This window comes from Pleurodeles waltl, chromosome 3_2, assembly GCF_031143425.1.
Source record: "Pleurodeles waltl isolate 20211129_DDA chromosome 3_2, aPleWal1.hap1.20221129, whole genome shotgun sequence".
In the NCBI taxonomy this organism is placed as follows: domain Eukaryota; kingdom Metazoa; phylum Chordata; class Amphibia; order Caudata; family Salamandridae; genus Pleurodeles; species Pleurodeles waltl.
The window spans coordinates 211,399,611-211,420,447 of NC_090441.1; the positions used below are offsets into that span (position 1 = coordinate 211,399,611).

The following is a 20,837-nucleotide window of genomic DNA, read 5'->3' on the forward strand; positions in this document are numbered from 1 at the left end:
GGAAGAAGACAGTGATCCTCTACCTGATCTCTTCTCTTCCACAGAACAAGATGCTCTTGTGGAAGGTGTAGTTTTGGCTGATTGTCTTACTGCTGAGCAGAAAGATAATTGCATAAATCTCCTAGGACAATTTTCAGAACTCTTCTCCATTGTGCCAGGCACCACTTCTTGGTGTGAGCACACTATAGATACTGGAGACAGTTTACCTGTCAAAAGTAAGATCTATAGGCAGCCTGACCATGTCAGGGACTGCATAAAGCAAGAAGTTCAGAAAATGTTGGAACTAGGAGTGGTTGAGCACTCTGACAGTCCATGGGCTTCTCCTGTGGTACTGGTACCAAAACCCAATTCTAAAGATGGAAAGAAGGAAATGAGGTTTTGTGTAGACTATAGAGGTCTCAACTTGGTAACCAAAACTGATGCTCACCCTATACCCAGGGCAGATGAGCTCATAGATACACTGGCATCTGCCAAGTATCTAAGCACTTTTGATTTGACTGCAGGGTATTGGCAGATCAAATTGTCAGAAGATGCTAAACCTAAGACTGCATTTTCTACCATTGGAGGACATTACCAGTTTACTGTAATGCCTTTTGGTTTGAAAAATGCACCTGCCACTTTTCAGAGGTTGGTGAACACAGTCCTGCAAGGGCTGGAAGCTTTCAGTGCAGCATATTTGGATGATATAGCTGTCTTTAGCTCCAGCTGGGATGATCACCTGGTCCACCTATGGAAAGTTTTGGAGGCTCTGCAAAAGGCAGGCCTCACTATCAAGGCTTCAAAGTGCCAGATAGGGCAGGGTAAGGTGGTTTATCTGGGACTCCTTGTTGGTGGGGAACAGATTGCACCACTTCAGGGAAAAATCCAAACTATTATTGATTGGGTTCCCCCTACCACTCAGACTCAGGTGAGAGCCTTCCTAGGCCTCACTGGGTATTACAGGAGGTTCATTAAGAACTATGGCTCCATTGCAGCCCCTCTTAATGACCTCACATCCAAGAAAATGCCTAAAAAGGTATTGTGGACAGCAAGCTGTCAGAAAGCTTTTGAGGAGCTGAAGCAGGCCATGTGCTCTGCACCTGTCCTGAAAAGCCCTTGTTACTCTAAAAAATTCTATGTCCAGACTGATGCATCTGAATTAGGAGTAGGGGCAGTCCTATCACAACTTAATTCTGAGGGCCAGGATCAACCTGTTGCTTTTATTAGTAGGAGGTTGACCCCTAGAGAAAAGCGTTGGTCTGCCATTGAGAGGGAGGCCTTTGCTGTGGTCTGGGCTCTGAAGAAGTTGAGGCCATACCTGTTTGGCACTCACTTCATTGTTCAGACAGACCACAGACCTCTACTTTGGCTAAAACAAATGAAAGGTGAAAATCCTAAATTGTTGAGGTGGTCCATATCCCTACAGGGAATGGACTATACAGTGGAACATAGACCTGGGAGTAGCCACTCCAATGCAGATGGACTCTCCAGATATTTCCACTTAGACAATGAAGACTCATCAGGTAATGGCTAGTCTTATTGTCCTTCGTTTGGGGGGGGGTTGTGTAGGAAAGTACCATCTTGCCTGGCATGTTACCCCCATTTTTCACTGTATATGTGTTGTTTTAGTTGTATGTGTCACTGGGACCCGGGTAACCCAGGGCCCCAGTGCTCATAAGTGTGCCTGAATGTGTTACCTGTGTAGTGACTAACTGTCTCACTGAGGCTCTGCTAATCAGAACCTCAGTGGTTATGCTCTCTCATTTCTTTCCAAATTGTCACTGACAGGCTAGTGACCATTTTTACCAATTTACATTGGCTTACTGGAACACCCTTATAATTCCCTAGTATATGGTACTGAGGTACCCAGGGTATTGGGGTTCCAGGAGATCCCTATGGGCTGCAGCATTTCTTTTGCCACCCATAGGGAGCTATGACAATTCCTACACAGGCCTGCCACTGCAGCCTGAGTGAAATAACGTCCACGTTATTTCACAGCCATTTTACACTGCACTTAAGTAACTTATAAGTCACCTATATGTCTAACCTTTACCTGGTAAAGGTTAGGTGCAAAGTTACTTAGTGTGAGGGCACCCTGGCACTAGCCAAGGTGCCCCCACATTGTTCAGAGCCAATTCACTGAACTTTGTGAGTGCGGGGACACCATTACACGCGTGCACTACATATAGGTCACTACCTATATGTAGCTTGACCATGGTAACTCCGAATATGGCCATGTAACATGTCTATGATCATGGAATTGCCCCCTCTATGCCATCCTGGCATTGTTGGTACAATTCCATGATCCCAGTGGTCTGTAGCACAGACCCTGGTACTGCCAGACTGCCCTTCCTGGGGTTTCTCTGCAGCTGCTGCTGCTGCCAACCCCTCAGACAGGCAGCTGCCCTCCTGGGGTCCAGCCAGGCCTGGCCCAGGATGGCAGAACAAAGAACTTCCTCTGAGAGAGGGTGTGACACCCTCTCCCTTTGGAAAATGGTGTGAAGGCAGGGGAGGAGTAGCCTCCCCCAGCCTCTGGAAATGCTTTGTTGGGCACAGATGTGCCCAATTCTGCATAAGCCAGTCTACACCGGTTCAGGGACCCCTTAGCCCCTGCTCTGGCGCGAAACTGGACAAAGGAAAGGGGAGTGACCACTCCCCTGACCTGCACCTCCCCTGGGAGGTGTCCAGAGCTCCTCCAGTGTGCTCCAGACCTCTGCCATCTTGGAAACAGAGGTGCTGCTGGCACACTGGACTGCTCTGAGTGGCCAGTGCCACCAGGTGACGTCAGAGACTCCTTGTGATAGGCTCCTTCAGGTGTTAGTAGCCTTTCCTCTCTCCCAGGTAGCCAAACCCTCTTTTCTGGCTATTTAGGGTCTCTGTCTCTGGGGAAACTGTAGATAACGAATGCATGAGCTCAGCCGAGTTCCTCTGCATCTCCCTCTTCACCTTCTGATAAGGAATCGACCGCTGACCGCGCTGGAAGCCTGCAAACCTGCAACATAGTAGCAAAGACGACTACTGCAACTCTGTAACGCTGATCCTGCCGCCTTCTCGACTGTTTTCCTGCTTGTGCATGCTGTGGGGGTAGTCTGCCTCCTCTCTGCACCAGAAGCTCCGAAGAAATCTCCCGTGGGTCGACGGAATCTTCCCCCTGCAACCGCAGGCACCAAAAAGCTGCATTACCGGTCCCTTGGGTCTCCTCTCAGCACGACGAGCGAGGTCCCTCGAATCCAGCGACACCGTCCAAGTGACCCCCACAGTCCAGTGACTCTTCAGCCCAAGTTTGGTGGAGGTAAGTCCTTGCCTCACCTCGCTGGGCTGCATTGCTGGGAACCGCGACTTTGCAAGCTACTCCGGCCCCTGTGCACTTCCGGCGGAAATCCTTCGTGCACAGCCAAGCCTGGGTCCACGGCACTCTAAACCTGCATTGCACGACTTTCTAAGTTGGTCTCCGGCGACGTGGGACTCCTTTGTGCAACTTCGGCGAGCACCATTTCACGCATCCTTGTAGTGCCTGTTTCTGGCACTTCTCCGGGTGCTACCTGCTTCAGTGAGGGCTCTTTGTCTTGCTCGACGTCCCCTCTCTCTGCAGGTCCAATGTGCGACCTCCTGGTCCCTCCTGGGCCCCAGCAGCGTCCAAAAACGCCAAACGCACGATTTGCGTGTAGCAAGGCTTGTTGGCGTCCATCCGGCGGGAAAACACTTCTGCACGACTCTCCAAGGCGTGCGGGATCCATCCTCCAAAGGGGAAGTCTCTAGCCCTTGTCGTTCCTGCAGTATTCACAGCTCTTCAGCCTAGTAAGAGCTTCTTTGCACCAACCGCTGGCATTTCTTGGGCATCTGCCCATCTCCGAGCGGCTTGTGACTTTTGGACTTGGTCTCCTTGTTCCACAGGTACCCTCAGTCAGGAATCCATCGTTGTTGCATTACTGATTTGTGTTTTCCTTGCATTTTCCCTCTAACACGACTATTTTATCCTTAGGGGAACTTTAGTGCACTTTGCACTCACTTTTCAGGGTCTTGGGGAGGGTTATTTTGCTAACTCTCACTATTTTCTAATAGTCCCAGCGACCCTCTACAAGGTCACATAGGTTTGGGGTCCATTCGTGGTTCGCATTCCACTTCTGGAGTATATGGTTTGTGTTGCCCCTATCCCTATGTTTCCCCATTGCATCCTATTGTAACTATACATTGTTTGCACTGTTTTCTAAGACTATACTGCATATTTTTGCTATTGTGTATATATATCTTGTGTATATTTCCTATCCTCTCACTGAGGGTACACTCTAAGATACTTTGGCATATTGTCATAAAAATAAAGTACCTTTATTTTTAGTATAACTGTGTATTGTGTTTTCTTATGATATTGTGCATATGACACTAAGTGGTACTGTAGGAGCTTCACTCGTCTCCTAGTTCAGCCTAAGCTGCTCTGCTAAGCTACCATTATCTATCAGCCTAAGCTGCTAGACACCCTATACACTAATAAGGGATAACTGGGCCTGGTGCAAGGTGCAAGTACCCCTTGGTACTCACCACAAGCCAGTCCAGCCTCCTACAGTATTATACTCACTTCTGGCGATCTCATCAATAGCATTGTGCCTATCTCTGGAGACGACATCTAGAGTATTATACTGACTTCCGGCGACCTCATCAGTAGTATTATATCTATCTCTAGAGACTACATCTAGAGTACTATACTCACTTCTGGCGATCTCATCAATAGCATTGTGCCTATCTCTGGAGACGACATCTAGAGTATTATACTCACTTCTGGTGACCTCATCTATAACACTGTGTCCATCTTCAGAGATATCATCTAGAGGACTATGCTCACTTTGGGCGACCACATCAATAGCATTGTATCTATCTCTGGAGACGACATCTAGAGTATTATGCCCACTTCCGGCGACCTCATGAATAGTATTGTATCTATGTCTGGAAACAACATCTAGAGTATTATACTCACTTCTGGCAACCTCATCAGTAGCATTGTGCCTATCTCTTAGGATGACATCTAGAGTATTATACTCACTTCTGGCGATCTCATCAATAGCATTGTGCCTATCTCTGGAGACGACATCTAGAGTATTATACTCACTTCTGGTGACCTCATCTATAACACTGTGTCCATCTTCAGAGATATCATCTAGAGGACTATGCTCACTTTGGGCGACCACATCAATAGCATTGTATCTATCTCTGGAGACGACATCTAGAGTATTATGCCCACTTCCGGCGACCTCATGAATAGTATTGTATCTATGTCTGGAAACAACATCTAGAGTATTATACTCACTTCTGGTGACCTCATCAATAGTATTATGTTCCTCTCCAGAGATATCATCTAGAGGCCTACACTCACTTATGGCGACGTCATCAGTAGCATTGTGTCCATCTCCAGAGAAATCATCTAGAGGACTATGCTCTATCCTGGAGGCTTGTTTAAAGTGTTGTGACAATATGTCAGCTTCCTCTATAGAATACAACACGACCAGTTCTGGAGACTACATTTGGAGATTTTTTTAGTTCCAGAGAACGTATCGATACTATTGTCCTACAGTTTTAAGAAGTCATGTAGAGGATAGTATCCATTTCTACAAACCTTCTTTACTGGACTAAGCTTGGTTCGGGAGTCATATTTTTAATTTCCTAGTTCTGAATGCCCAAAGAAATGCCAAAACTGAGGAATGGAGGATAAAATGTGTGAGCATGGATCACCTGGGAATAAAACGAAGGGTGAAGTGGAAGGGCCGACACCTAGAAATCCAACCAATCAGAATCCATATGCATGTGCAAGATCCCCTTAATTAGACTCTAGTTAAGACTTTGCATTAAGGAGTTCCAAGCTATAGGAGGCAAAATTGCTAAATATTTTCTTTGTTCAGTACACAATTGTTTTTACAATAAAAATAGCAAATAAATTAGACAAATACACTTTGCAGATTGTCTGCAGGGATACTGTCTGTAAGAGCATGTCTTGCACACGAAAACCCCAGCAGAAACGTGATTCAAACAGAAAATGTCTTGCGGCACACATCAGTGTCACAGTTCCTGCTAGGCATTCTCTGGTCGACCAGTCTCCTGAGAATGAAGATTATGAAAAAAGTATCAAAAAGATAAAAACAGCAGAATATGAGAAAAACAACACTCAGGAACTCGATAAGATTTGTGTCAGCTGCAGAGCTTTAAGTGGGATGACTAGACACACACACATGATATCAGAACAAAGTTCTGGGTCACTACACCACACTTTCACTGACACAAATAAAAGGCTCTGGTACACTACATAACATCACACAACATTGTGCGGTGTCACTGACACATGATGTGCTTATTCCAAGACAGGGGCAGCAGCCCTCTCCCCACAAAGAGGGGAACCTTGGTGCACCCCTTCAGGTCACAGGACAGGTCCTGGTCCTTGCCCTGTCAGGGGGGCTCAGGGCTCTTTGCGGGGGCTGGATTACAATCATGCCAGGGCCAGAATAGCAAACAGGATACCAGCTAGACATGGGGTTGGGCTCTGGGGCAGGAGTACAGGCAGGAGGCATTCCCATTCCAACAATATAACTTTTACTTTTTTTTAAAACTAAATTGGAATATTACTAATTTTTATAAACTGTGGCATCGGGGTGTATGGGATGTTCAAATACTCCCCTGATGATGCACAGTAATTTTTAGATTGGCTGGGTCACTGATTCACTAATGGTCATCCCTTGGTCCCAGGTGGTCTAAAAAAAAGTGAAGCCCAAATATGCTAGAAGTTTTCTGCAACTCCAATATGGCGTACGGTCTTCCGAGGGTGACAACCGCATTACCTACATCAGAATGAGGGATTGTAGGAAAGTACCATCTTGCCTGGCATGTTACCCCCATTTTTCACTGTATATATGTTGTTTTAGTTGTATGTGTCACTGGGACCCTGGTAACCCAGGGCCCCAGTGCTCATAAGTGTGCCTGAATGTGTTACCTGTGTAGTGACTAACTGTCTCACTGAGGCTCTGCTAATCAGAACCTCAGTGGTTATGCTCTCTCATTTCTTTCCAAATGGTCACTAACAGGCTAGTGACCATTTTTACCAATTTACATTGGCTTACTGGAACACCCTTATAATTCCTAATATATGGTACTGAGGTACCCAGGGTATTGGGGTTCCAGGAGATCCCTATGGGCTGCAGCATTTCTTTTGCCACCCATAGGGAGCTCTGACAATTCTTACACAGGCCTGCCACTGCAGCCTGAGTGAAATAACGTCCACGTTATTTCACAGCCATTTTACACTGCACTTAAGTAACTTATAAGTCACCTATATGTCTAACCTTTACCTGGTAAAGGTTAGGTGCAAAGTTACTTAGTGTGAGGGCACCCTGGCACTAGCCAAGGTGCCCCCACATTGTTCAGAGCCAATTCCCTGAACTTTGTGAGTGCGGGGACACCATTACACGCGTGCACTACATATAGGGCACTACCTATATGTAGCTTCACAATGGTAACTCCGAATATGGCCATGTAACATGTCTATGATCATGGAATTGCCCCCTCTATGCCATCCTGGCATAGTTGGCACAATCCCATGATCCCAGTGGTCTGTAGCACAGACCCTGGTACTGCCAAACTGCCCTTCCTGGGGTTTCACTGCAGCTGCTGCTGCTGCCAACCCCTCAGACAGGCATCTGCCCTCCTGGGGTACAGCCAGGCCTGGCCCAGGATGGCAGAACAAAGAACTTCCTCTGAGAGAGGGTGTGACACCCTCTCCCTTTGGAAAATGGTGTGAAGGCAGGGGAGGTGTAGCCTCCCCCAGCCTCTGGAAATGCTTTGTTGGGCACAGAGGTGCCCAATTCTGCATAAGCCAGTCTAAACCGGTTCAGGGGACCCCTTAGCCCTGCTCTGGCGCGAAACTGGACAAAGGAAAGGGGAGTGACCACTCCCCTGACCTGCACCTCCCCTGGGAGGTGTCCAGAGCTCCTCCAGTGTGCTCCAGACCTCTGCCATCTTGGAAACAGAGGTGCTGCTGGCACACTGGACTGCTCTGAGTGGCCAGTGCCACCAGGTGACGTCAGAGACTCCTTGTGATAGGCTCCTTCAGGTGTTGCTAGCCTATCCTCTCTCCTAGGTAGCCAAACCCTCTTTTCTGGCTATTTAGGGTCTCTGTCTCTGGGGAAACGTCAGATAACGAATGCAAGAGCTCATCCGAGTTCCTCTGCATCTCTCTCTTCACCTTCTGCCAAGGAATCGACTGCTGACCGCGCTGGAAGCCTGCAAACCTGCAACATAGTAGCAAAGACGACTACTGCAACTCTGTAACGCTGATCCTGCCGCCTTCTCGACTGTTTTCCTGCTTGTGCATGCTGTGGGGGTAGTCTGCCTCCTCTCTGCACCAGAAGCTCCGAAGAAATCTCCTGTGGGTCGACGGAATCTTCCCCCTGCAACCGCAGGCACCAAAAAGCTGCATTACCGGTCCCTTGGGTCTCCTCTCAGCAAGACGAGCGAGGTCCCTCGAATCCAGCGACTCTGTCCAAGTGACCCCCACAGTCCAGTGACTCTTCAGTCCAAGTTTGGTGGAGGTAAGTCCTTGCCTCACCTCACTGGGCTGCATTGCTGGGAACCGCGACTTTTGCAGCTACTCCGGCCCCTGTGCACTTCTGGCGGAAATCCTTTGTGCATAGCCAAGCCTGGGTCCACGGCACTCTAACCTGCATTGCACGACTTTCTAAGTTGGTCTCCGGCGACGTGGGACTCCTTTGTGCAACTTCGGCGAGCACCGTTTCATGCATCCTTGTAGTGCCTGTTTCTGGCACTTCTCCGTGTGCTACCGGCTTCAGAGAGGGCTCCTTGTCTTGCTCGACGTCCCCTCTCTCTGCTGGTCCAATTTGCGACCTCCTGGTCTCTCCTGGGCCTCAGCAGCGTCCAAAAACGCTAACCGCAAGATTTGCAGCTAGCAAGACTTGTTGGCGTTCTTTTGGCGGGAAAACACTTCTGCACGACTCTCCACGGCGAGAGGGATCCGTCCACCAAAGGGGAAGTCTCTAGCCCTTTTCGTTCCTGCAGAAACCTCAGCTTCTTCTGTCCATTAGAAGCTTCTTTGCACCCGCAGCTGGCATTTCCTGGGCATTTGCCCATCTCCGACTTGCTTGTGACTTTTGGACTTGGTCCCCTTGTTCCACAGGTACCCTAGATTGGAAATCCACAGTTGTTGCATTGCTGGTTTGTGTCTTTCCTGCATTATTCCTCTAACACGACTTCTTTGTCCTTAGGGGAACTTTAGTGCACTTTGCACTCACTTTTCAGGGTCTTGGGGAGGGTTATTTTTCTAACTCTCACTATTTTCTAATAGTCCCAGCGACCCTCTACAAGGTCACATAGGTTTGGGGTCCATTCGTGGTTCGCATTCCACTTTTGGAGTAAATGGTTTGTGTTGCCCCTCTCCCTATGTTTCCCCATTGCATCCTATTGTAACTATACATTGTTTGCACTGTTTTCTAAGACTATACTGCATATTTTTGCTATTGTGTATATATATCTTGTGTATATTTCCTATCCTCTCACTGAGGGTACACTCTAAGATACTTTGGCATATTGTCATAAAAATAAAGTACCTTTATTTTTAGTATAACTGTGTATTGTGTTTTCTTTTGATATTGTGCATATGACACTAAGTGGTACTGTAGTAGCTTCACACGTCTCCTAGTTCAGCCTAAGCTGCTCTGCTAAGCTACCATTATCTATCAGCCTAAGCTGCTAGACACCTTATACACTAATAAGGGATAACTGGGCCTGGTGCAAGGTGCAAGTACCCCTTGGTACTCACTACAAGCCAGTCCAGCCTCCTACAGGGATTACTTCCTTTTAAAGATGGCGCCTATTGAGGATGCCCATGTCGCACAATTCGTAGTTGAACGAGTACAGATATGATTAGAGGGCCAAACACAGTCTCCGGGCATCCAGCCAGATGCCAGTATGGGTGTCTCACCCCCCCAAACCACACCAACACCCCTTCCATTGTTGTATAATCGACAGATTGTCGTTTCTTGATGATCACGGTAATGGCATGGCATTATTATAGAACCTATATTTTTAGTACCTTGCAACGGACCATACAGGAGATCCAAATAGTACCAAAAAATAGTAAGAATAGGGTACTTTTGCAATAAAATGAGTTTTTTGATGCAAGAGCACTGATGAGTTTTCCATGCTAGCACTATTAAGGATCCTTTGTTTACCACACCAACCAACCTAATCTAATGGAACAACTCTGACAATCCAGTCTGACATTGATTCCGCCACAAATCACCTTTTCTCACCTTCACAGTGATCAGCTACGATAAGGATCATATGTGCAGTGGATCCACAAATTGTGCAGCACCTCACTCAAAAGTGTCAATTGTAATTTGTTACTACAAATTTGCTCATCTGTGCTCCGTCATTTCTGCCTTGAAAAAGCGCCAGGCCTGAAGGCCGTGGGGGCCGAAACGTGTCGGCTGTGTTTGGATTAATGGAGAAAGCATCACAAAGACACGTGTAACTACAATCAAGGCAATCCCCTTGAAAATCATGAGAAATAAAAAGAAATATAGATGCAATCTACAATAAAGAATTCCCATCCTTATCTTATCACTTTTATCCTAACAATCAATTTCTTATTTTCGTAAAGTGTACAGAGCATTGTTGATGGTTGATGTAAAAGAACACTTAACAATAGCATTGGGGAACTCCCGTTCTTTCATAAGTCCTTGAACCCTAGTCAGCCATAGCCTTTGTTTTAACTTCGGTATCGCATGCATGCAAGGTCGGAGACAGTCCCGCCTCTCACCGGATAGTCTCCAATCACCCTCCAATCCACCCGGCTCCTTTAGAGGCGCTGAGCTGGATACTGATCACTTGGATCATGGTCTCCATCAGGATGAATCCAGGAGGGATATGGGCAGTTGGCTTTTAAGAAGCTGTGACTGGGCAGAACTGTTAATAGGGTCCACCATCATTCCATATGTCCAACCCTTCGGCCACCCAACAGCCGGGGAGCACTGGGAGCACTGGGAGCTGTAGCGGCTCTGCCGGGGGAAACACAAGTCTTGGAAAGCTCACTTGGGAGGGAGGTGGAGTTCATGTACCTCACTGCCGTGATACCTTCCAACTATCACACACTCTCATCTTGAAGAGACTGAGATGACTTCCTAAGTGCGCACCTTCCCCGGCTTCAAATAGTGAAACACCTCAGAGCCCCAGGTGTGCGCTTCATATATATAGCCCCCAAGAGTCTCAGGCTGTCAGAGTGTGAATGGATTTATCTTGACTAGCACTTAAGGAACCAAAGGACTCAGCACCAATGGTGCGAAAGGAAAGTCTCTGCCGCCCTGAAGGAGCTTTAGACAAAATATGAGGGGACCCCAAGTGATGCTCTGGCGGTGGCAGTAGCCAGCGCTGCAAAGTGACAAACACCACAGGGAGAACAAGTGAACCGTTGTATGTCAGAGGCTTTCACACGAAGGACCAGATGTAGCAACTTCCCAAATTGCGACTTGCAATTTGCGAGTCCCTGCGACTCGCAAATTGCAAATCACAATTTGGGATGCAGGAAGGTGTCTCAGACACCTTCTGCGAGTCCCTATGGGGTCGCAATATTAATGAGGTGGGTCGCAGTTTGCGACCCCATTGTGAGTCAGGGCACTCACGGGGATGGAGGCCTGCTGTAGTCAGCAGACCTCCATGTCCGTGACTGCTTTGAAATAAAGCAGTTTTTTTTTTTCAAGTGCAACCCGTTTTACTTAAAGGAAAACGAGCTGCACTTTGAAAAATAAACCAAAACCTTTTGTTTCGGTATTTTTCAGGGCAGGTAGGGGTCCATTGGACCACTGCCTGCTCTGAAAAATTATTTTTTGGTCCAGTCACAAAGGAGAAGGGGTCCCATGGGGACCCCTTCCTGTTTGCGACTGGGTTACCATCCACTTCAAGTGGATGGTAACTGCGAGTCCATTTGCAACTGCTTTCGCGGTCGCAAATGGAATTGCATACCAGTGCGACTCGCAAATAGGAAGGGAACACCCCTTCCTATTTGCGACTCTGAAATGCATTTTGCGAGTCGGTTCCGACTCGCAAAATGCATTTCTACATACCAGATGGGCTTTAGCGACTCGCAAACGGCGTTTTTCGCCGTTTGCGAGTCGCTAAACCTTTCCTACATCTGGCCCTAAATCTTTCACCTCATATCAAGATTGTGCCCTAAATAGTCTTTACAAAAATTGGGTGTAGCTTTTCGACCACTGACTCCAATGGAGGAGTACTGTAAATGCTATTTAGGATACAATATGTATGTTAGACAATACTCTGATTATAATATTCTGGTGCAAGAAAACCCGGAATATTAAGGTGCACACAGTGTTAATCTGTCCAGCAGACCACTAGACGCTGGCATGAAGCATATCTCATATTCAAATATCCGAAAGCTGCGTTTACCTGCAACAATGAAAGACATGTATGAAGGGGTTTGGAAGGAATTTGATAGCTCGTACATATGACTTTCCACATAGAAAAGGTTTACTTATATTCATATTTTTGTCTTGATTTTCCCTCTTGGGTCAATTATACACCTTACAAACTGTGCTAATAGGGAATCTTGATATTTTGTAAATTTATGCACCTAATGGTAAACTACATTGTTTGAAAATGTTCTCAAGTTTTCAAATTCAATATAATTTTCAATCTCAAGAAAAGAAACTCCACTATACTCACCTTTCACCCTGACATCGAACTGCATCTGGTGGTCCTTGGTGTGGCAGGTGTAGAGACCAGCATCTTCCTTGCACAGGTTCTTCACCGTCAGGCTGTGCACACGGCTCTCCCTTCCCATCTCGTACTTGTCCCCAGCCTCGATGGGCAGTCGGTGCCGAGTCCAGGTCACCACAGCTGACTCTTTCGACATCACTGCAGAGAGAACAGCGCTGGCTCCCTCCAGGCCCAAGACGTCCTCAGGCTTCTCCTTCTTGTTGATGAACATCACCGGACCATCTATGAAAACAAGAGAAAAGGGTGGAAGATAACCTTATGGATGCAGGGCACTACCAAAGGGAGTCAGAAGAAAGCATAGATTATGTTATGTTATGTCGATTTGTAGAGTACACTAATCATCGGTCTGGGTATTGAGGCGCTTGAGCAGATGAGTGGGCATGTGGTCACCTGTGGAGTTATTTGAAGAGCCAGGTCTTCAGCTTCTTGCAGAACCCAAGAAGTGATGAGGAAGCCCTGAGGTGCCGAGGGAGGTCGATCCATGTTTTCGGTGCGATGTAGGGGGAGTGTGCTAACTCGTGCTCTGTTTTGTGAATGGGGCATTTAGAGGTTAAGTCGGAGATGGAGCACAGAGCAAGAGAGATAAAGAAAGGACAGAGGGCAAAAGCAACACAAAGTGCGAGAAAGGGAGTGGAGGGATAGGCCATAATTGAGGGAAGGAGGGACAGGCAATGGCAGAGGGAGAAACAGGGACAAAGGTAGTATGAGGGACAGAAAAAAGAGAGGGAAAGCAAGTGAGGTAGTAGATGGGAAGGAGGGACCGAGAGGATACCAGGAAGTGGAATATAGAGCCAAAGTAGAAGTGGGAAGAGACTGGCGGGAAGTAAGGTACAAATATATGGCGAGAGGAGAGCATGAGAATCCAAGTACAGAGTGAGAACCTAGAACTCTCTACACCAGTTTCTACAACCCCAATTGCTTTGCACTTTCTCATAATTCCCTGAATCACCCCTTACTTGACACCATCTCACAGTCCTCAAGACCACACTTTGCTTTACGCCTTCTCAGTTCTTGAGTCTCACGCCTTGTACATTATCACACTGTTCCCAAATCCCCTGTTCCTCTAAACCTTGTTACGGTTCCAGATTCCTGTCACCTTTGAATCTCTCCACAGTTCATAGTCAGGCATCCCTCTACAGTTTTGAAGCACCTAAAAAACATTCCTCTAGTCCTTCCCAGCACCATCTGTCAATTCCCAATCAACCACTTTCCTCACTCCAGTGCTACCTAAACCACTTGGGGAATCTGCGACTGTTTGGGAAATGATCGATTAGCAGATTAATAAATGATATATACATTAAAAAAAAGCAAATATGAACTTTAAAACACCCATTAATGTATAGGCGCTTGCAATTAAAGCTCAAAATTAAGTTGGTATCCTTAGCTTAACTTCTGTGGGGGCTTAGCAAGAACACTGATAAGAAGTTGGTGTGGTTGGCTGGTGGCCTCAACTAAAATGCTGGTATGCACAAAGAAAAACAGAGAATGCGTTAGGAGCAAAAAAGACAAAGCGATAGTCTAGAGTCACACATCTAGTAAAATAAAATAAAATTGTGAACAGATCCAACCTTTCTGTCTTTTTAGTGGTATTTGTTGTTTGTGAATTGATTACAATATTTCATAATGTGTACATTTGTTTTATCTGTACTTGTTTTTGTATTTGTATCTGTTTTTTTTTTATGTTGACATTCTAGAAATTGATATGGCAAGGGGCCCCGGCTTCAAACAGTGATTCAGTGGAGCTCCATAGAAGTCTCAAAGTTAAGAGACATAGGGGGTCATTATGACCCCGGCAGTCGGCGTTAATGTGGCGGTAGCACTGCCAACAGGCTGGCGGTACTTACCGCCACATTTTGACATTGGTGGGTTGGCTAGAGCCACCCCGCTAATGTACCACTCCGACCCTGATGGTGGCAGCAGCCGCCAGGCTGGAGATAACCATCTCCAGCCCAGCGGTCGCCATTGTGCCACCAGCGGGATTATGACCCTGCCTACCCGCAGTGGTTTTCATGGTGTTCAAAACTCCACGAAAACCATGGCGGTAGGCACTATCAGTGACAGGGAATTCCTTCCCTGTCACTGATAAGGGGCTCCCATCCCCCCCTGCCTTTCCAGACACTCCCATCTCCCCCTACATCTACGCCCCCATCACACACACACACACTCATTCACACATACATACACGCATGCATTCTTCCATTCACACAGACCCGCAGACACTTCAAAACATGCACGCAGACACGCATTCCTATTTCCATACATACACGCACTCACACTTCCATACTTCATGCATGCAAACAACACTAAACACACACCTGCATTCACGCACACACTCACACATACATGCACACACCCACACACACAACACCCCCCACCCCTTCCCCTGTCGGAGACCGGACTTACCTGGATCGAGGGGGTCTTCCGGCAGGAGACGGGACGGGGCGCTGCTACCGCCAGCAGCACCCACCAGCAGAACACCGCCAGGTCATATTATTTGTCATAATACGGCTGGTGGCAGTCTACTGGCGTGGCGCTGCTGATGGTAGCAGCAGCACCTTACCGCCATCCACCAGGATGGCCACAGTCGGATTTCCGCCCTTCTGTTTGCGGAAATCCGGCTGTGGTCATATTATGGTGGACAGATGGTAGCTGCGGCAACAGTCTTTTGGCAGCTGTCGCTGCGGCGGTAGGCGTTTTTTACCGCCAATGTTAAAATGCGGGCCTTAGCGCCTGTGGTTCCTGCTTTACTTATTCCACTGTCTTCTCACAACTCTCAGGACCCTCATTCCCTGAGACCTTCAGACAGTTCCCAGAGCTCCCTTTCCCCAAATAAGACCTCAGTTCATAAATGATAAGTTCCCCTCCACCATCTCCCAGTCTCTGGATCCTGCATCAGTTCCATGCTTCCTCTGCCTCCCAGAACTCTGCATCCCTTTCCACTTCTCTGAAGCCACCATCCCCCAATCCTTCCGACAAGTCCCAGAAACCCGAAATTCCTCTCCACCTTCTCTCAGTTCCCAGAATCACCCATTCCTCTTTAACTTCTCACAGTTCCCAGAATCCTCCACTTTTCCCACACCTTCTCTCAGTTCCCAGAATCACCCATTCCTCCACAACAACTCTTACCTTTAACTTTGACAGCGAAGTGCATGTCATCATCTTTGGCCTCGCAGGTGAAGATGCCGCAGTCATGTAACTCGGCGCGGAGTATGGTGAGCACACGCAAAGTCCCTTCAGTGGTGATCTTTACTCGGTCACTTGAGAAGACATCGCACCAGTTCTTCAGCCAGTGCACCACAGCCGTGTCTCGAGACACTTGAGCGGTCAGGGTGATGGTCTCGCCTTCTACAACCTCCACTGGGGTCTTCGTAGCTTCCTTATTCACAAATTGAACAGGAGGTTCTGGGAAGAAAAATGTATACCCTTGTAAGGCCAGAGAAAGATGCATGCACCTCCAAACAGTGGTGGTCAAACTGTGGTGTGAAGCCTCCTGCACCATGTTACTGGAGCAGTGCTGGTAAAAGTATCTTGTGTGTTCAACTGAAAAACTGTATCAGTGAATTCTACAAAATATGTGTTACTACAACTAAGATTATTCATTATTGCACTGCAAGACCGGATTAGATTGGGAGTTTAATCTGGGGAAATTATAAATCCCGGTAAATGTTTTCGATATTGTTTTGTTGCGAACAAGACAGGTCCAGAGGTTAACTTCAAGGTCACTCAGTAAATAATGCTATAGAGATAATACTGCAAAAACAACAGATGATGGACGCAATGCAGAGCAAATAAAACATTCACCACCAGTCACAGATCTGGGTTTAATCCATCAGTTTCTTTGCTTGCCATGCCATTCCAGTTTGGACCCAGCCATATGCAAATCAGTCTTGACCCTGTTACCCATGGGAACAGTCCAGCCCGAACTGCCAGGCCAGGTCCTCCCTGGACCGGAAACAAGCATCCTGGGACCTGCTTCAAAGTATTACCCTTCATCAGCCAGGCTAGCTTGAATCTGGTGGCATGGCAAGCATGGAACCCACGTCTGGGCATACCCTTCCTGTGCCACTGGATGATTCAAGCTAGTCTGGCTGATGAGGGGTGAAACCCTGAAACCGGTCCCAGGATGCTTGTTTCTGGTCCAGGGAGGACCTGGCCTGGCTGTTCGGGCTGGACTGTTCCCATGGGGAACAGGGTCAAGACTGATTTGCATATGGCTGGGTCCAAACTGGGGTTGCATGGTGAGCAAAAGAACGATGGATTAAACCCAGATCTGTGACTGGGGGTGAGTGTTTCATTGGTTCCACATTCCAACCATCATTTGTGTTTGTTTCCTAGAAATAATACTGGGCACCAGCAAAATTGTATAAAGTATACAAACTCTTTTGGAATGAGAATTATTTCTAGAAATGGAAATCCTAGGACGTGGCATAACTTACTTATATGTCTGTTCTCCAGAAGATTTTTGATTTTGCAAAGAGGTATGTGAAAGGGTAGATATGATGACTGGATTGAGTTTGCAGCCAAAACAATACTTTGTTCAACTATTCAGATGCATTAGACTTCCATTCAAACAGAAAGGGGTAATGGATAACAAGAACCTTAGTGGTGAGAAAAAACAGTTGTGCCCATTTGGATAAATGAGAATTCAGGTGTGGTTTCTAAAGCTGTGTAAACTAGCCACAACAGAATATCTCTGTTTCAAAATCAAGAACAATAAAGGTAAATTCCACCATGTCTGGAAAATTGTCCTGACATTTTATGGTATAGGGTGAATGCAAGGAAACTCTTGTAAAATCATTAGTTATGGCCTTCTTATCCTTTTGTTGCCCTATTTTTAGATTATGAAGAGTTATAAATTTATTATACAGATTTATAGATTGTGTTTTTTGAGCCATTAGTCATTTAACTAATGATCCACCAGGCTCTGTCTATTAATCAACTGAAGTTGGGGGCGTGGGATACCTGAAGTTTTCTTAAATGTTGTCTTTCACTTGACCTGCTGATTTTAGATATTTTTAAAATTCAAAGATAGTGGGAGGAACCTGGATTCATATATTATAATAATGATTGCGGGGGCTTAATCACTGAGACTCACCAGGTTACTGTCGCTGCGGACTCCACAGAATCTGATTATTATATTGAGCGCTGGGGCGCTTCTTGAGAACCAGCTGTGTGTTATATCCATATTTAATTCATTCATTCATTCATCCACACATTTATTCATTAGTGCATATCTTATACATTTCCCCAGGAGTACACCAATGCTGTAGGAGCCTTGGAGAAAGTATTTCTCCTGCCCTCAGGTATTTGAGCTCTGGTATAAAGTCTTACACTTAATGTATAAAGTGCACTGGACTCCCATCAAGCACAAAGAGATCACGAAATTGTCCTTGTTGAAATCCTGCTGGGATGCAGAGTACCAGATTCTTGATATAAGGGTTGTTTCTGCTCAGGGACCACAGAACATTGAAGACTCTGCATACTTTTTTTAAATGCATTAACTTGTGATGGATGAAGAAAGGGCGTGTGGAAGAAGTTTGGATAGAAGTGGAGAGCAGCCAACCTGAGTCTGGGGAACTATACGTATTCAGTTCCTACAAAGTTACAACTTCTCTTCGTTGTCATGTTTGGGGGGGTTGTGTATTTCTTTCCTAATCTTACTCTGGCTTCAGTTTTAGGTCTGGCCTTTGCGGCAGCTTTAACTATCTCGCTAGACTATTGATTTTCCAAACAAAATCATACAGATTATACATAGATAGTGGGCTAATGGTTGGCAGACTTCAACCACTGGTCTGTTAAATTACCTCTCACATTTCATGTCTGCCCTCCACAGCATACAGCAAGGAAGCACCGCTTACAATGCAGCGATTACCACGCCGGAGCTTTACCACGCAGGCTCTGCTACTCAGAGAAACACCGCACCATGCAGGTAAGGATTCAACCCTTACCATACAGGTAAGGATTCCAACCCTTACCGTGCAGGTAGGGATTCCAACCCTTACCGTGCAGGTAAGGATTCCAACCCTTACCATGCAGGTAAGGATTCCAACCCTTACCGTGCAGGTAGGGATTCCAACCCTTACCGTGCAGGTAGGGATTCCAACCCTTACCGTGCAGGTAGGGATTCCAACCCTTACCGTGCAGGTAGGGATTCTAACCCTTACCGTGCAGGTAGGGATTCTAACCCTTACCGTGCAGGTAGGGATTCCAACCCTTACCGTGCAGGTAGGGATTCTAACCATTACCGTGCAGGTAAGGATTCAACCCTTACCGTGCAGGTAAGGATGCCAACCCTTACCATGCAGGTAGGGATTCTAACCCTTACCGTGCAGGTAAGGATTCAACCCTTACCATGCAGGTAGTGATTCCAACCCTTACCATGCAGGTAGGGATTCCAACCCTTACCGTGCAGGTAGGGATTCTAACCCTTACCATGCAGGTAGGGATTCCAACCCTTACCGTGCAGGTAGGGATTCTAACCCTTACCGTGCAGGTAGGGATTCTAACCCTTACCGTGCAGGTAAGGATTCGAACCCTTACCGTGCAGGTAGGGATTCCAACCCTTACCGTGCAGGTAGGGATTCCAACCCTTACCGTGCAGGTAAGGATTCCAACCCTTACCGTGCAGGTAGGGATTCTAACCCTTACCGTGCAGGTAAGGATTCAACCCTTACCGTGCAGGTAGGGATTCCAACCCTTACCGTGCAGGTAGGGATTCCAACCCTTACCGTGCAGGTAGGGATTCTAACCCTTACCATGCAGGTAGGGATTCTAACCCTTACCGTGCAGGTAGGGATTCAAACCCTTACCATGCAGGTAGGGATTCCAACCCTTACCATGCAGGTAAGGATTCAACCCTTACCATGCAGGTAAGGATTCAACCCTTACCATGCAGGTAAGGATTCTAACCCTTACCATGCAGGTAAGGATTCAACCCTTACCATGCAGGTAAGTTTCTTTCAGTAACATCACTGTGTTGCAACTAAAAAAAAAGGATAAAGGTGTAGATAGAGGGAGCTGAGTGCAAGTTGTGGTTCAAGGCTGGGAAGAGGTAATGAAGGCACAGGTCATCCTAAAGTTTATGGGAGAGTAGAAGTAAAGGGAGGTAACAATGAGTTTAGGCTTTAGGGGTAGGTAGAGGTAAAGGGCGGCGAGGGGGATTTTACGGTTTAGGGAGGTTAGGAGTAAAGGGCGGGTTGAGGGGATTCCCCAAAAATTATATGTATATATATATATATATGTAAAAAAAGCAAATTCCTACAACAGCTGACTGTGACCACCAACGGGGCCGGTGCACGATTCCGGATGCAGGTTCCGTAATTACTCAAAGGATTTTCTCCCAAATTAACAGTCAAAGGAGAACACCGGCACTCTGTACTGCTGCACACTCGTGATTTTATTTCAAACCAAAACCACGAAACCGAGGTAACAAACAAGGCTACGGGCAACGCGTTTCAACCTCAACGGTCTTCTTCATAGCCCACCTTCAAAAAAGTGAATAAACAAACTGCACCCCCTCCCCCTTCCCATTCATATCCTGTTTGCTAATAAACAAAGAAAAAATACTAAGGGTACTCCAGTTCAACAGTCCTATGTTTTAGAAACAAAACTCTATTAATTTAGAGATTCCCTTCAAAATTAATTCATTTTCACATCACTTTTCAAAAAATCATTATACAAAAAGGGAAATTATCAGTCTTACAATTATTTACATTTTTACTAAACAATTAATTAGATAAATATCTCATCATTACGATATCTCCAATAGAGGATTTTATATTCTTATCACCACTAAAAAATCTCATATTACCCAAATTTTGATAACTGGTCATACCCTCTCAGACTAAATAATTTTGCTAATTCATTTTATAATCCGGGGTGTAGGTATCAGCTAATCAAATCAAAACAGCGCCTAAATATTAAAAAGAATAAAAAAGTTCTAACAATTCCATTAACCCACATGTACATACAGCTCTTCATCCTGGTTCAACCCCCATGGGGGCTCTGCTATTAAGTCTAATACTTTACTCCGATTCCATCTTTCTCAAGGTCCGTTCTCTGTCTCCTCCTCTTGGGGA

The 20,837-nt window shown here is 46.4% G+C and overlaps 1 protein-coding gene across 4 annotated transcripts in view; it reads right to left on the reverse strand.

Annotated features, from left to right (window-relative positions):
* OBSL1 (obscurin like cytoskeletal adaptor 1) overlaps window positions 1–20,837 on the reverse strand; it is a 368,734-nt gene that overhangs the window by 112,584 nt on the left and 235,313 nt on the right. For all 4 annotated transcript variants that reach the window (XM_069227203.1, XM_069227206.1, XM_069227205.1 and 1 more), the window contains 2 exons: window positions 15,886–16,161; window positions 12,706–12,981 (listed from right to left, as the gene is read on the reverse strand). In XM_069227203.1, coding sequence (XP_069083304.1) covers window positions 12,706–12,981; window positions 15,886–16,161 — 552 coding nt within the window. The remainder of the gene's footprint in view (window positions 1–12,705; window positions 12,982–15,885; window positions 16,162–20,837) is intronic.